At 37.9% G+C, this 18074-nt stretch overlaps 1 protein-coding gene across 1 annotated transcript in view; it reads left to right on the plus strand.

Moving 5' to 3' along the window:
- The window catches only part of LOC108781397 (epithelial discoidin domain-containing receptor 1), a 148452-nt gene that overhangs the window by 94699 nt on the left and 35679 nt on the right, over window positions 1-18074 (plus strand). Inside the window, exon 9 of the mRNA XM_018549348.1 lies at window positions 15187-15387. Within this exon, the coding sequence (XP_018404850.1) occupies window positions 15187-15387 (201 nt within the window). The remainder of the gene's footprint in view (window positions 1-15186; window positions 15388-18074) is intronic.

Below are 18074 nucleotides of genomic sequence, written 5' to 3' on the forward strand. Positions count from 1 at the left end.
TGTAGCGTAATGATTAGGATATTATTTTAAGTAGAAAATGTTAAGCTTTGGATACAATTGAAAAAACTTGCAGAACAAAATTTGTTTTACCCGTGCACACCAAAGTTTATTCTTCAATTTTACAAGGTTCAATTTAAATTAGCATCATTTGTAACAAAATTTTTGCAAAGAAATTGTATGATTCAAAACATTCGAAAGTTATGTCTTAAGCTTTAAAATGCATAATCTTTATCAAAATTGACTGTATTTTTATTCTTTTATAGTGAGATTTCATTTCAAGAAGTTTAAGACTAGATATTATATATTAGAATCATTAATACATTAGCCCCGAGTTATGATTAGTCTACTATCCCCATCCGTGCATTTTTTAAAAATATTAACAATACACGATAATAAAGACACATAAACAAAAAAAACCTGTTGGACTTTATTAAGTAAGAACTACACTTACAATCTAAATATAAATCAAATATCTCAGACAATTACATACGATTGTAGAACAAAAACTTTAAGCATAAAAATATTTACTTACGTGTACGATTTTTTAAAATTGTAACATAATTTCCACTACAGGCACGTCTGCCTCGAAATCTCAAAGCAGACTGAGCGACAGTCGCTGTTGCGTGTTTACACACGTTGACGCGTGTCTCGTGCGATTTGTTTACAACGTAGCTTCGATTATTCTATTTACCCCTATAGGCTACTATCCCCGGTCTCTCCTACATCAAATAACGAGTATTTTAAAAAAAAATTTATTGCAATCGGTTGAGAATTCAACCGTCGAACGATTTTTTTAATCACAAAAAGCGATTTTATACCCACCGTACGGCGGTGTGGGCAAAACGTCTGGATATATATCGTTCCCGGACGATCGATCTCGCAGTTATCGTGTCAGATATCAAAAAAAGACCAGTTCGATTCCACGAATGGAACGAATTTGCATACAATGACCGTGCAGGTATCGTACCGACTTTGGCACGCACTACTATATGGGCCGATGTATACGGAACGAAGGGTGGGAAACTTGATAAGAACAGTTCTGGAGGGAGCATAAGTCACCTCGCCGTCTTTATGCGTTCTGATATTTAAGCATTTTGCAGAAATGATTTTAAATTGAGATGAAAATCGGTTAGCTATATCTTCCTTTGAGATGTCAAGAGGAACGTTACGGATGACACCCGTCCTTAAAATGTTGAAAGACGGGATGAAAGCGGTGAGGCCAGCCTCTTTTAAACTCGGGTGTGAGAGAGTTGTGTTAGCCATATTAAGGTCATTAAAATGTATCGCGACTCTATTGCGGCCCGACGCTTTAATCTCGATAATTTGATCCTTCGCGAAATTGGTGACAACCCGCGCAACCGCGATCGGGTCCAAACGAGGAGCATCATTCTTATTTGCGGCGTTGTCCGCTCGTCGTATGAAAACAATGAACGGGGAGCAATCCCCTTTATCGTATGTTAAGGTTATTTCGGCTCGAGCCGCAGTATCAGAAACCGAGGCTTTGAGGTTATGCCCGTTGTCAGACGAAAGCATGGTGTCACCCTGAGTTGATGTGCGGGCACGCTTGCCAGGGGGAGGCCGGGACCTACTATCGCGGATGCTCTCACATTCCATTCTCGAATCGAAGGAAGAAACACCGAGTATGTCGTTAACTGTCGGGAGGGGGGGGGGGGGAGATCCATCGCCATTGAGGCGCGCGAGCATATTATTTGAATTTTATCCCCGGCTTTGCTTGCGCCAGTACTTGCCTCCCCAAGAGGAAGCGAGAGGCTAGAGGAACGAGAACAAGTGTCGTTCACTGGGGTACGCGATCTAGAACGAGATCTAGACTGACAGCTAGAGGTGGAAGCAGTGGAAGGAGAAGATTCCCGCGAAATCCGCGGGGACTTCCCCCTCCTCGATTTACGCTTTTGTCCGCCATCCACAGCGACGCAATTTGATGTTGATTTGAGAAAATTAGCCTTTGCCGGCGGAAGACTGGGCGCAAGAAACGTAGCGTTGTCCCGAACTTTACTAGCGTTCACGAAAAAAGAATCAAAATCCTCCAGAGACGCGGAAAAACTTTTGTTTAATGGCGTCAAACCGCCGCCGGGATCCGGTGGGGCGGCTGCACCTTCCTGCATGGCAGGAAACCCGGCTTGATTACAGATAATAAAGCGTATTCACAGTAAAAAAGTAGAGGAAGAACCTCAAAAGGAAAAGCACACCAAATAAAGAATGCAGGCGAAAGCCTACGAAGCACGGGAGACGGTCTAGAAAGCACAGGCACACAGGAGTGGTCCACACCGTACAAGCGCTCGCGAGCGATTGGCATGACAGGCTTATCTTAAAGAAAAATAGTTTATTAGCCTTAAATTTATATTAATTGTATACAGTAGGATAATGGCCAAAATGCAATTATATTAATAAGGAGTCCAGTTACCAGCTGCGTCTATAATAGACCACTAAAGAAATCGCATATTCACCTGGCAAAGACTTCCAGATTCGTCAAATTTCGTTTTTTAAGTGCTTCGAAGTTGATGTCGGTCTTCCACAAAGATTCCTCTTCATGAGTAACCACACATTTTCAATGGGATTCGCATGGGGTGATTGTGAAGGCCAGTGGAGTGTCTCGATGTCATTTCTCTTTTTCCAGGACGTGCAGACCCGGCTTCCGTGTTCGGGGTCATTATCCGCCTGGAGTAATCAATCTTTATCTTTACTGATAAATCAGCGTTAGGCAGACGGAATCAAAGCTTTTTGGTATATTTGTAACATCCTTAGCATTCAGGTTGTCAGTAAAGAAATAAAGCCTGCTTCGAAATGAGTAGGCAGCACTCATTTTGAAAATTGTTTATTCTAACACAATTCAAGCAACAACGGATACTTTGCTTATAATGCATACTAGAGATCCTATAATAAGAGTTAGGCCAAAGCGGGCCCAACGTCTGATTGGTTCTTTACCTTGGTCCATTCGGTATTCTTCGGATAGCTCTGTACATTGTCGGAAAACGAGTTCGAAGAATAGAAAGAGACAGTTAGCGTAATACGAGAAAGAAAGCAATGTCTGTTATTTCCTTCTATCCGCCATCTTTGGTCCGCTTTGGCCAAACTCTGATTATAGGATCCCTAATGCATACAGCATAAAGGTGACACCTATCGGCGAAAATAAAAATTCAGAGCATATCTTTACCCAACTGTGGGTAAGCCTTGCTACGCTCTTACTAGACAGACGGTAATGGAAAGTATGCCTCGGAGGTGCCAGTCTATTATAGACGCAGCTGATGACTGGACTTCTTATTAATATAATTGCATTTTGGCCATAATCTTACTGAATACAATCAGTATAAATTTAAATCTAACAAGCATTATTCTTTGAGATAAGCCTGCCACGCTCTTACTAGACAGACTGTAACAAAATAATTCACTATTCAAACCAACAAAATTAAAAGTTAAGTAAAAATATATACAGATACACTGTAATGCAATACTTTTTTAAAATGTGAATCTTTTTATGTTGAATATAAATAAATTTCTTTGTCTCAAATAAGTGTTGATTTCAAACAATAAAACCACTTTATATTTAAACGAAAAATTACTTGGAACAGTAATATAGTTTGATAAACGCAAATCACTTTTATTTATTAAAATATAGTTAAAATTTATATTCATGAAAATGTTACATCCAAGCCCCAGGATTCTTTATTGCATAGGAAAATTTAGGAATTGAGGAGGGGGCATGGGAGGACGCAACTGACACCGCTCTTGTGGCAAACGCTTCAAGATGCGTGCCACAAGTCAGAGACGCAATAAGATCACAGATATGGGTCAACGTCAGCGTGCGACGCTATTACCCGGTCCTGCGACTGTATCTCCGTCGGTCCCCTTTTAGATCAAGGAACTTAATCCCTTTGATCAGGGATCGGACCGTGCGACTTAGTGGGATGAGGAATGAGTCGAGGGAAGTTCTGAATAAATTACAGGAATTTATATATAAACGTAAAATAAGATTTTTATTTTTAATGCATGGTATTCTTTAATATGAATGCTTAAAACAATAATAATTATCGCTCGAACAATTTAACCCTAATCGGCCCAAAAGAACAGATTTTCGACGTTGACTTTGATTGTTGACTGTTTTCACAAAATGTAATGTTCGGCTATGAAAACGGTCATACCTTATGGTTTCAAGGTCGCTCTATCGATTGCCGCTGAAAAATTTCCAAAAAAATGACACCTAACGTATATTTTTCAAAGAAATTTGAAAAAAATACTGATTTTTCATTACTTTTTTTCTCTTTTTCTACATTTTTTTGTCGGGAAAACATTTTTTTATCACTCAAAAATCTATCAGAAAGGGGGTCCCGATACCTAAGGAATAAGCTATTCGCAATCATTTTTATATCCGCTGCACTCATATTTATTTCATTTTCATACATACTTTTCTTATTATGCGAAGGTTTTTCACCTTTTAGCCAATTATATTCATGATTTTCTTCCAGCTTTCTCTGACTGCTGTTGTAAATTTTGCTTATTTTTTCATATGATTGTTGAGGCTGGAAGCTATCATATTCATTTTCATACGGGTCTGATTCATATTGTTCATCATCAGCAGAATCATTGGAATCAGACTCGCCAGAACTCTCTGGATTTGGTAAAATATTTACATAACAGAATTCATCATCTTCTTCCAATTCATGAGAGTTATTGAGAAGCGTGTTGCGTCTCTTACAACGTGTATTTCTGACACTCTCATTTTCCTGCAAAAAACCACGCTTTTTCCGCAGCATTGTGAATTACAAGAAGATCATCGAATAAAGAAATGTTATATTATGAGCACGACAGATATTTCCAACTATCAATAAAAAAAGATTCGAAAAGTCGGACAATAATTTCTTATAAATCTGCTATCTCTGAACCAAAAAACAGTACCCCACATATAATTATGGTCTTGACGTATGATTCCTTATGAATAACTGGAAATCCATTTCTACAACGGGAGTCGCGGGCGGAAGTCGATATGAAACCATAATTTAGGCTTCAGACATCCGCCATATTGGATTCGCCATTTTGAATTTTGTATTTTGGATATCGAGATCGTTCTCAGCAACCCCAAAAACCCCCGTATCAGTACTTTCCACCTTGGTCGATAAGAAACCATGATTTATGCTTTAGACATCCGCCATATTGGATCCGCCATCTTGAATTTTGTATTTTTGACATCGACATCGCATTCAGAAAACCCGAAAATCCCCCAAAATGATAATCTGATCTTAGAAGCAAGAAGAAGGAATTGTAAATAACGAAATTCGTAAATTGAAAGCAAATGATTCGGTAAGCGGCCATTTTGAAACCACCGATTTGGAAAAAACATTTTTTTTTTGTATGATCTTATTCCTTAGGTATCGGGACCCCCTTTCTGATAGATTTTTGAGTGATAAAAAAATGTTTTCCCGACAAAAAATGTAGAAAAAGAGAAAAAAAGTAATGAAAAATCAGTATTTTTTCCAAATTTCTTTGAAAAATATACGTTAGGTGTCATTTTTTTGGAAATTTTTCAGCGGCAATCGATAGAGCGACCTCGAAACCATAAGGTATGACCGTTTTCATAGCCGAACATTACATTTTGTGAAAACAGTCAACAATCAAAGTCAACGTCGAAAATCTGTTCTTTTGGGCCGATTAGGGTTAAAAACGAACCATTAGTTAATCGACTAATACGAGCAAAATATGTTGAAATTAATAATTAATGCAAATTATACGATCTATAATTAGTTCTAATTTAATATATAAAATTGTAAATACATTAAAACCATGTTGGTATATCTAATAGATATTAGCGAATATCAATGCTTAAACATTATTAACTATCCTAATATTTCTATATTATTAAGTATTAAATATTATCTCTTAACATTTCTATGAATTACTTTAATATTTATAAGCGTTTTTAATTGTAAGATACGGCTTGTATGTGTATATAGATGGTTCTGATGAGGGGAAGGGAGATTGAGCATTGAGATATTCCTTTAATTCAAGGTATAACTCATTATTAGAGATATCTGCTTCGAACAGAACGGGGGAATATGAAATTGGGGTTAGAGGAGGAAAAGAGAGTGATGTCGAGTCTGGAAGGGGAAGAGTCTCGGTTTCGGTCAAGTCTATGACCGGTATACTGTTCGTTGTTGTCTGTGGTTGTGTTTTGTTATTGTATTCTGGTCTTAGCTGGTACTTGATAAGTCTCGTTTGGGAAGATCCTTGATTGAACCCTTTTGATGGTTGGAACTCCCAGCCGGCGCAAACGCTCAATCCTGCTTCGCTTCCCACGTCCCGCTCGATGTTTGTTATTCCAAACCATCTACCATTAGGACCATCTCTCGTTAGGGAAATTTAAACAGGAAAAGAAGAATCCAAGGAGAGAGAGAGAGAGAGAGAGAGAGAGAGAGAGAGAGAGAAAATAGAAGAAAAGAAAGAATGAAGGAGAGAATCGCTTGAGGCGGCGGTCGCTGAAGCAATTCAGGAAGTAAAGAATAAAGAAAGAGAATCGCTTGAGGCGTCAGACGCTGAAGCAATTCAGGAAGTAAAGAATAAAGAAAGAGAATTGCTTGAGGCGTCAGACGCTGAAGCAATTTAGAAAGTATAAAGAGTAAAGAAAGTGAATCGCTTGAGGCGTCAGACGCTGAAGCAATTCAGGAAGTAAAGAATTAAGAAAGAGAATTGCTTGAGGCGTCAGACGCTGAGGCAATTCAGAAAGTAAAGGAAAAGAGAGAATCGCTTGAAACGTCAGATGCTGAAGCAATTCAGAAAGTATAAAGAGTAAGGAAAGTAAATCGCTTGAGGCGTCAGACGCTGAAGCAATTCAGGAAATAAAGGAAAAGAGAGAATCGTGCATGAAGAAGGAAGGAGAAGAGAGAGAGATATTGTAGATGGTCGAATAATAATAAAAGAACAAAAAATTGACTTCTTACTTTTGGGATGAATGGGGTGTTGATAGATGGCTACCGGAGTTTCTTGAAGATCGGGGCCTATGATGGAGCAGAGTCCTGGACTGGTTGGATGTAGTCGCTGCTTTAGTCACGGGAACTCCGAGTTTTATGAATGTCGCACGCGAACTACCGAGTGCGAAAGTTCTATTGAAACTGATTTTTAAATGTACTGTCTAAACTGTCTATGGGAACTGTCAAAGATCTGCTCCGCACTATTAGAACCAAGGAAGTGAAGTGTTTTTCGTAGTCTCGCGGCTTCGTATTTATACTTGCGGAGGGCAATATGCCCTTCTTTGTTTGCGAGAATCAAATTTTGGGAGTAGGAATGATTTAGGTCAAATGTGTACTGATGTATCGAAGATTTAAATCGTTTTATCTTGAACCGGAAACGCGTGTGCAGTATCGAACGCTGACCTATAAGCTTCTTATAGGAAGCTATGAGTGGCGGTTGGTCTTTTAACTATGCGACGCGGCCAGCTGTAGCGTCTGGTAGCTGAATTTGTTAACGAAAAAAATTTTCTTTAATCATTTAATAGTTGTCGATATCTGCTCACCCGTTTCTCTTAAAATTTGAAGTAAAAAGCAGGAAGAAACGATATTATTTGTTTAGGTTTCCTCGTACTCCTTATTACACGTAGTTTCGTTAATATGCTTGTTATCTATCTAACGTTCCACGAAAGAAAAGAATCGTGGAGTCCTCCGGACGTAACAAAAATATAAAGCAACTAAAATTTTATTTCAGAAACTAAATATATGAAATCTGTATCAAAAGATAACGTCGAAATAACAAAATATGTATTTGATACAAATAAATGCTTTGCTGAATGACTTCAACATACAGTTCGTATATTTATTGATAAAATTTAATGAACAATGTAGATGATCGGTGTATCCGCACGTTTTGTCATTTTAACAGAAAATTTTAATAAAACAAACCAATATTTATTTTAAAGATAGAAATATTTTATTAAAGAAATTCTATATTGAGTAGATGTAACTGAATTTTCGAGACAATAACTTTACCGCCTCGCGCGCAAATCAAATGTCGCTTGAGCATCGTGCGGCTACAGTATAAGGATATACAGTAGGGACAAGCAGCGTCGGCACCTTTGATCTTTTTCAGCCGGACTTTCAGGCTCCGCCATGTTGTTGGTTACCAAGTACCGTATCAATAGTATTAGAAACCACTGTCTATAAAAATTTTTTAATTTTAACAAATTATAATGAAATGATTAGATAGGTCCATGGGTCTACTTTAGATAGGTCCATAGGTCTACTCTTAGGTCCATGATGTGACACGATAAACATTTAACTGAGTTTGATTATGTTTTTCCATTATTATAACGTATATTAGTTACGATGGATTCTCTACTTTGATTGGGATTGGTGCTACCAAAAACATGGCCGTTTTACGATGCGCAAGCAAATCTGCGTGGCTGAACCAAAAACGGGGCCTTGTCCCTACTATATATCCTTATACTGTGGTGTGGCATTGTTAGGTTAGGGGGACAACGGAAGGCGGAGGTGATTCGAAAATCGGTCGAAAGTTGCATACACTTTATGTATGTTCACTTTGTACTGGCATCTTTATTAATATATCAGTTAGAGTCTGCGCACAATGGAGGAACAGATATTAGATATTAAAATATTAACCTATCAGAATCGTGTATTCCAGTGTAACTGGTATCTGATAGGTTAATATTTTATTATTTAATATCTGTTCCTCCATTGTGAACAGCCCTTACTTTTCATGGTAATATATTATTATTAGATAGATAAAAAGGTTTAAATTTTTTTGTATTCTTTTTTCAACATTTATTTATTCTTACGGCATTATTTTGTCAATGCAATACTTGGAATTTAAACAAAAATGTATATTACGCAGGTAACTAAATGCCACGCAAAATTAAATAAATGTTGATAGTATTTCTATCAACACATAATTTAGTTGAGTTGGTTCAGTTATTTCAATTTAGATGGTTGACATAAAAACAAACTATACAATTGTTGTTGCAATTAAACAATGGTTGAATGAATCATTGAAAAAATCAACCATACTTTTGTCCGTATAATCAAATTTTTTTTTCAGTTTTAAAATTTATTTTTAATATTGAATCCGGTTAAAACTACGTAAGAGTACGATAATCACATGACGATATAATATTTATAATATAATCATTATAATTGTTACGTCCAAGGCCCAGGATTCTTTATTTCATGGGAAAATTTAAGTGTTAAGGAAGGGGCATGGGAGGACGCAACCGACACCGCTCTCGTGGCTATCGCGTGCCACAAGTCAGGGACGCGTAAGGTCACAGATGTGGGTCAATGTCAGGGTGTGACACTATTACCCGATCTGAGACTGCGTCTCCGTCGGTCCCCTTTTTAGATCAAGGAACTTAATCCTTCTGATCAGGGATCGGACCGTGCGATCTAATGGGATGAGGAATGAGTCGTGAATTTTCGTTAATGAACTACAGTGATTTTCAGTAATTACATAATAAAGAGTTTATTATTTTTCTATAATTCAAGCACAGACATATATTAGAATAACTCAACATTCGTATAAACTATGTATATTTATCGCTATTGTTTTTATTTTTAAGAAAAATAACTAAAGGAAATAGAATACCTTAAGCATTCTTATTAAACATATATATATATATTTTACGATTATTAAATGTATATATATATATATATAGATAAATAGAGCAAATACCTTTAAAACTTATAATATCTGGATATCCTTATTAAATATGTATGTGTTTGTGTGTGTGTGTGTGTATAGATGGTTGTGGGGATGAAAGGGACATGTCCACATCGAGGTATTTTTCTAATTCTCGATATAACGCGTTGTGAGTGATATTTTCTTCGAAAGGGACGGGGGAATAAGAGATAGGGGTAAGAGGGAGAGAGTGTGAAATTGTTTCGTATGGAGGAGGAGTTTCGTCACCGGTCAAATCTACTACTGGGATAGAGCTGGTCGTTGTCGGTGGTTGCTGTTTTTTACGATACGTAAATTGTTGGTTAGGTTTTATTAATTCTCGGCGAGCTGGTTTGCCCAGGAAGGTTCCTGTTTGAATCTTTTGGATGGTCGGAGTTCCCAGCCGGGGCAAACCCTCAACTCTCCTTCGCTTCCTACGTCCCGCACGATGTTTATTGTTCCATACCATCTAATGAAATATTTCTCTCATTATGGGCAGTTAGCAAGGGAAAGAAGAATCTAAGGGGGGAAAGAGAGTGAGAGAGAGAGAGAGAGAGAGAAAGAGAGATGAAATAGAAAAAGAGAAAGAAATAAAGAGAGAATCGCTTGAGGCACGAATGCTGAAGCGATTCGGAGAAATAAAAGAGAAAGAGAGAATCGCTTGAGGCACGAATGCTGAAGCAATTCGGAAAAATAAAGAAAAAGAGAGAATCGCTTGAGGCACGAATGCTGAAGCAATTCAGAGAAAAATAAAGAAAAAGAGAAAATCGCTTGAGGCACGAATGCTGAAGCGATTCGGAAAAATAAAGAGAATCGCTTGAGGCACGAATGCTGAAGCGATTCGGAAAAATAAAGAAAAAGAGAGTGAATCGCTTGAGGCGTCAGACGCTGAAGCGATTCAAGAAGTAAAGAATTAAGGAAGAGAATTGCTTGAGGCGTCAGACGCTGAAGCAATTCAGAAAGTGTAAAGGGTAAAGAAGGTGAATCGCTTGAGGCGTCAGACGCTGAAGCGATTCAAGAAGTGAAGAATTAAGGAAGAGAATTGCTTGAGGCGTCAGACGCTGAAGCAATTCAGAAAAATACAGGAAAAAGAGAGAACCATACACGAAGAAGGAAGGGGAAGAGAGAGATATATTATAAATGGTCGAATAATAATAAAAGAACAAAAAAAATTGGTTTCTTACTTTTGAGATGAATGGGGTGTTGATAAATGGCTACCGGAGTCCCTTGAAGATCGGGGCCTGTGATGGAGGAAGGTCCTGGACTGGTCGGATGTAGATGCTGCTTTGTCACGGACACTCCGAAATTTTTATAATTGTCACACTCGAATTGCAGAGTACGGAAGTTATAGAACTTGAGACTATTTTAAAATGTACTGTCAAAGATTGGATCCGCGCTATTGGAACTAAGGAAGTGAAGTTTCGTAGTCTCACGGCTTCATATTTATACTTGCGGAGGGCGATATGCCCTTCTTTGTGTAATCGGACTTTGGACTTTGATCGGGATTGACTTCCGGGAAATGGAAAAATTTGGGTCAAATGATGTGTCGAATTTTCATTGGTCCTGGAAACGCGCGTGTAGCGTTGAACTCTATTAACCCGAAGATGTTTTTCTATAAGATCCATGAGTGCCGGTTGACCTTTTGATCTCGCGACGTGGCTTATCATCTGAATTCGTCGGTCAAGACAAATTTCCTTTTTTTTTAATTATTTAATAATTGTTTGTCGACGCTCACTCATTGATCTTCAAATTAGAAATAAGAAGCAGGAAGAAACGATATTATTTGTTTAAGTTTCTTCGTACTCCTTGTTTAGTTAATCCTTATTATATTTCTAGTTTTTCTACGAAAGAAAAGATTCGTGGAGTCCCTCGGACGTAACATAATAATTGACACAAAATTAAACATGAAATTAGACATCATTCATTCCTCACCGACTTAATTAGTTATAGCATTATCAGTGTCTTTCGTTATCTCTATAAAATCATCTAGATAATCATCTAGATGAATAAATGGCTTTATCTTATCTAGATGATTAAAAATATAGATTATCTTTATCTTATCTTAGATAAAAGAAATGTTATCTTTTTCTAACTATCGAAAATTGTACAAAAGTATTATAAGAAATTAAGAGTTTCTATTTTGTTGGCTAGGAAAAATGGGTAATTTTTAGGAATTTCTAGAAAAGAAACTATTAAAGAAAATTTTAAAATTTGGAATTCATTTAAATTTATCTTAAATGAACAAAAAAAAGTCGCTACAACAATTTAAGTAATAAGTAAGCTGGGACGGCTTTATGAGCGGAGTATGTGGAATATGAAAGGGCCAGTTGGTAGAAGTTCTTAAAGACTCAAAAGTGATCTAAAAAAAACAACCAAAAATTTTTTGTAATCTATAGAGATTCATGCTTTATATAGACTAAAATAAAAAAATTATTAGGTGCTTGAATTAATTCTTGCTGTTTTTTATTAAAGACTCGTACTTATTTTATTAAAAAGATATGTGATATTTGATTCACAATATTGTTCATCGAAAGCTATAACCTTTTCCCACTTTTCGAGTGACAAATGGATTCCGCGGTAGAAAAATTCAGGTTCTTTCGAGACGATTCAGTCATCGAGCCATTTTTTAATATTTTCTTAATAACTGAAATGCTATTCAGGAAGACCATGCTGCATCGACCGAAACAAATGGTAATCTGATGGAGCAACATCTGGTGAATAGGGCAGGTGAGGTAAGACATCCCATCCAAGTGTCTCCAAAATTTCCTTCACTGGTTGTGCAACATATGGTCTGGCGTTGTCATGGAGAAGAATAACTTTATCATGTCTTTTGGCGTGTTGCGGGCGTTTTTCTTTGAGTGCTCGATTCAAATTGAGTAATTGACGTCAGTAGCATTCACCGTTGATGGTTTGCCTCGGTTACAGCAGCTCATAGTACACGACACCGACTTGATCCTATCAAATGCACAGCATGATCTTCTTTCCATGAAAATCCTATTTTGGCATTAATGCTGATGGTTCATCGGGACGCATCCATGATTTTTTGCGTTTAGGATTGTCGTAACGAATCCATTTTTCATCGCCAGTCACAATTCGATGCAGAAACGACTTCCGTTTTTGTCTTTGGAGCAGCAATTCACAAATGACTGATGTCTCTCAATTCAGGTCAGACTCAATTTCCTAACTTTTGGAACATTCCCATTGCTTTTAAACGTTTGCTAACGATTGACACATTGACATTTACTGTTTCCGACTCTTTGAGCATTTGACATGAATCTTCTTGAAGTAATACCTTCAATTCTCTATCTTCATTTTCAGTTGACCAGGGCGCTCTTTGTCAGTCACGTCAAAATTGTTGTTTTTAAATCTTCTAAACCAATCTCTGCAAATTGTTTCAGATAGAGCATGCTCCCCATAAGCCTCCACTAGCAAATGATGACTTTCAGCAGCAGATTTCTTGAGGTTAAAACAGAAAAGTAACGCTTCCCGCAAATGCTCTTTTTTGGTACAAAATCCGACATTTTTAATACGATAAAAAATTATGTTCTTTACATTAGGTCAAATGTATAATTCTGATTATTAAAGCCTATTCATACTTTCACATACATAAGCAGTCACTTTCGATCATGTTGGAACCATCGACATATAGTACTGGACGGAGCATGCGGCGAAATCTCTTTGATCTTTCGTGTTGACGGACCTAGAAAGAGTAAGGTAAATGTTTAGGCACGGAACTTTCTTTCTACTATTGTCCTATTGGTCGAATTATGTTGCAGGAGAGGAAGGACAGTAACGTATTCTTTAAAGTCAGGAGCCATTACAGAGGTATTATTACACAGTAATACTACTGCGGTGCAAATTAAAATCGGAAAATTATATACATTATATTATATATAAAATAAAATTGAGTAATATGGTTTCTACGTGTATTTTATGTAAGACTAACACTTTGAGCACAGATGTGTCACAAGGCCCTTGATTACATGATTCACTACTACCCAAACATCGTTCTATCTCTTTCTAGGTCTGTCAACATGGTTTCGATGCTATACTCCGTCCAGTACTATATGTCGATGGTTGGAACAGCACAAATACTGACCTCTCCCGGTCAACAACGAAAATTAATTCAAGCACCTACTAAAAAAATTTGGTAAAAGTGCATAAAAAGAGAAACCAGCGCTATGACCTTGACCTTGATATATGTTGATATATTTTTCGATAAAAAAGGAAAAATAAAAAAAAATAAAAAAGGAATTGTTCGTTTTTTAATTCTCTACAACTTCTTTTCAAGTCACTTTTACATTTTCCGTTAAGAATACCGAGTAAAAAGCAAAAAACAAAAAAAACTTATTTTCAGTACAAAAATCGCAATAAATCGTTCGATATCTCGAAAAATATCGGTCGCACGACAAAATATTATAGACAAAAATTGAAGAGCATAAAAAAACCTTTAAAATGGGCCTAATAACGACCTTTTAAATTGATTAGAATCCGAGTTATTGCGAAAAAACCATTATTTTGGTGTTTTTAACTATAGCAAAAAAGACAACCGGGAAACAGAGGTCGAAAACTTCAAATTAAGCTTTTCTTGACATCCCTGAGACCCCCCAAGAATAAAATTGCTACTTCCAATTTTTTCTTTTTTAAATGTACATAATGACTGGACTAGTAGGATTATGGCCAAAATGTAATTATATTAATCAGGAGTCCAGTCACCAGCCGCGTCTATAATAGACTGGCACCTCCGAGGCATACTTTCCACTACCGTCTGTCTAGTAAGAGCGTAGCAAGGCTTACCCACAGTCGACTAAAAATATACTCTGAATTTTTGTTTTCGCCGATAGGTGTCACTTTTGTGCTGCATGCATTATAAGTATCCGTTGTTGCTTGAATTATGTTAGAATAAACAATTTTCAAAATGAGTGCTGCCTACTCATTTCGAAGCAGGCTTTATTTCTTTACTGACAACCTGAATGCTGAGAAAATGTTAAAAATATACCAAAAAGCTTTGATTCCTTCTGCTTAACGCTGATTTATCAGTAAAGATAAAGATTGGTTACTCCAGGCGGATAATGACCCCGAACACCGAAGCTGGCTCTGCACGTCCTGAAAAGAGTGAAATGACATCAAGATATTCCACTGGCCTTCACAATCACCCCATGCGAATCCCATTGAAAATGTGTGGTCACTCATCAAGAGGAAGCTTTGTGAAAGACCGACATCAACTTCAAAGCGCTTAAAAAACAAAATTCGACGAATCTGGAGGTCTTTGCCATGTGAATATGCGATTTCTTTAGTGAAAAGTATATCTCGGAGGTGCCAGTCTATTATAGACGCAGCTGATAACTGAACTCCTGATTAATATAATTGCATTTTGGCCATAATCCTACTAAATACAATCAATATAAATTTAAGGCTAATAAGCCATTTTTCTTTGAGGTAAGCCTGTCACGCTCTTACTGGACAGATAGTATATATAGTGATAACTCACCGAAGAATTGGGTTGGTCTTGCGCAGATTGGACTTCCAAAGAGATGTGAGGATTTTGGCTGCTCTAGAAGATTGTAATATCGCACGAGTCCTAGGCGCTTGTTACCGCGAAGAACCGTATTGCGTGGTGATGGAATATCTGGAACATGGGGATCTCTGTCAGTTCCTCAAGACGCATATCACTGCCGAAGACGCGCATTCCATGCCGATTGGCGTCAAGACACTCAGGTAACTTTCTAGTGACGCATTCCGACATTAATCAAAACCTAGCTTATACATATATAATTCTTTTCGTATTATTTTCTATTCAAATTATTTCTATTATATACTATCTATTAACTAATTTATATTAAAATTATTAATTAACATTAATGCCTATTACGTTAATTTCTAAATTACTCTCGAATTTGCGTAATGAATCTTTTTTTTATTTTTCATTTTAACTATTTTTCATTTTATACTAGAATGCAATTTAATACATATGTATCGCCTAAAATATTTTTCTGCTGATTTGTTATTTTATTGATATAAAGTGAAAGAGCAGTGTTTATTAAAACATTTGCTATCATTTTTCAAAAAAATGGCACACGTGCAGGATGTTTTATTGCATATAACGGTCGCCGAGGAAATTGAACATTTCCAAATAAAAGCAACGCAGTATCTTCAAAAATATCAAATTGGAGTGAATAAAATTGTGAAAAAGTCATGGAACACATACATTTGAATGAAAGTAATATCCTGTTTGTAAAAAAAATGAGGGTGTGTGTGTGTGTGTGTGTGTGTGTGTGTGTGTGTGTGTGTGTGTGTGTGTGTGTGTGTGTGTGTGTGTGTGTGTGTGTGTGTGTGTGCGCGCGCGCGCGCACGCATATTCATATATAAAATCTCATTAGAGATCCTATGCTTCACGTTAGGAGTTAAAGGAACATGTATGTATACATATACATATGTACACTGTTAGAAATGTTTGGAAAATTCCATCATATTTAAAATACTGAAGCAACTTAATTTTACTAATTTAAGGCGTTGAGAACAAAAGTTAGTAACATTTATAGCAAATTTACTAAATTTTCCTTAAAATTCTGATGTTGTATCTCATAATTACAAATGGTTTCTTAAAATTACTAAATGATAACGGAAATTAAGACATCGCGTCTGAAAGCAGTTGCGCAATGTTTTCTACGCGGCTTTCTGCTTTTCCGTGCACATTTTAATGGCCGTTACCAGCTTCAAGAGAGCTATGGACCCCACGATGAAAGGATAGAGTTTGGCAGTTTGCAATACAGTAATACTGATTAAAGTCTTGTGAGGTCGCTTGAGCAGGTTGGACGTGTTTCGTTTCGTCGCGACTCGGGTGTTGCATCACCTCAATTAATATTTTTGAAAAAGTGTTGCCGACTTTGACCGAGCCTAGTATATCGGAAGTCTTTCACTCGTCTGGACACGCGGGGGTGCGGAGAATGCTACGCATAGTGGCCGCAGGCATCCAGTGTTTACGCACCATTTTTCATTTTGTTGCATCATCTTTCATACACACACACCTGCTCGGTTTTGAGGTGACCGCTGCTTTGCATACAGTTTCGTCTTTTTGGGGAGTCCTGTGGAAAGTTGGAGGTGTTTAGGAAGCGACTGACCAAGTTTATCTTGTCGAAGAGGACCAGGTCCATTAATCACTAAAGAAGAAGTAATACAGATTACAAGTATCACACGTATTAAGTGTTATTTTCAACTTTACATCCAAAGTAAGTATAAACAAATTTAAATAATAGTTAAGTACAGGACTCTTAATTTAAAAATAACAATTATGTAATATAAAAGGACCAGTAAGAGTCTGATAAATAGAAATACTTTATCAAATATTCAAATAAAAGTACTAGACATACTGTAATGATGCGCCCGTAACCGCATCGTTCCCGTAGCCGATCCAGCCGGATGCCACTGCACTGTTCTCACCAGTGAGTGCAGCGATGAGATACGCTCGCATATATTTTTAAACGTTTATCATAAGTTCGGCCGCCGACAGTAGCAAGCGCCGATCCGACCGAACGCGACCGAAAATCGCCGATCGATCAACGGTTCGTGAGAACCGCCACTCCGACCGAACGCGACCGAATATCATCGATCGACGATTTCCTTCGCAAGGATCGCCGACCGCCGAACGAAGAACGGAACAAAACGAACGGAAGCAACAATTAGTATAAAATACGCAATTGTTGCAATGAACGCTCAATTCCGTCCAGTTCCTTACTCCGATCAACTACCATTCTCCAGAATCCGAAAGCCAGTGACTTGACCAGAAAAGGGGATAGAGAATTCTCTGCCTCCGCCGAGCGTTCTTGGCAGTCGATCACCAGTTTGCATAATCCGCCAGCGTTACGACGAGAAAAGGGGGTAGAGACTAGAGAGTGCTCTGTCTCCGCCGAGCGTTCTCGGCAGTCGTACGCCAGCATCCTCGTGTCCACAGGCAATTGACGAGAAAAGAGGGTAGAGCGTTCTCTGCCTCCGCCGAGCGTTCTCGGCAGTCGACCGCCCGTGCAACCGCACTCCTATTCTAGTTAGCAAACCAACGAGATAAGGGGGTGGAGAGTTCTCCGTCTCCGCCGAGCGTTCTCGGCAGTCGGTCGCTAGCGCATACGCTCTTTCGTCAATACCGCAAAGCGTCATTCATTACATTGAGGGAACGCCCGTCAATTATTCGCGCCGCGATCCGCCACTGGCGTATACCCGTGTACGCGATATATCCGCGTCATAATACCGCCGACCGCGCTCCGCGAATCCCGCGTCCATCTCGTATTGGGATTTAAAGATTCCACATGTTGTTATAGTACTCGCGCCGTAATTGATACTTTCGTTGTTCTGTTCGCGTCTGTTATCCGTCTCGTCGACACACACACACACACACACACACACACACACAC

This window comes from Cyphomyrmex costatus, unplaced genomic scaffold (assembly GCF_001594065.2).
Source record: "Cyphomyrmex costatus isolate MS0001 unplaced genomic scaffold, Ccosl1.0 scaffold81, whole genome shotgun sequence".
NCBI classification, from domain to species: Eukaryota; Metazoa; Arthropoda; class Insecta; order Hymenoptera; family Formicidae; genus Cyphomyrmex; species Cyphomyrmex costatus.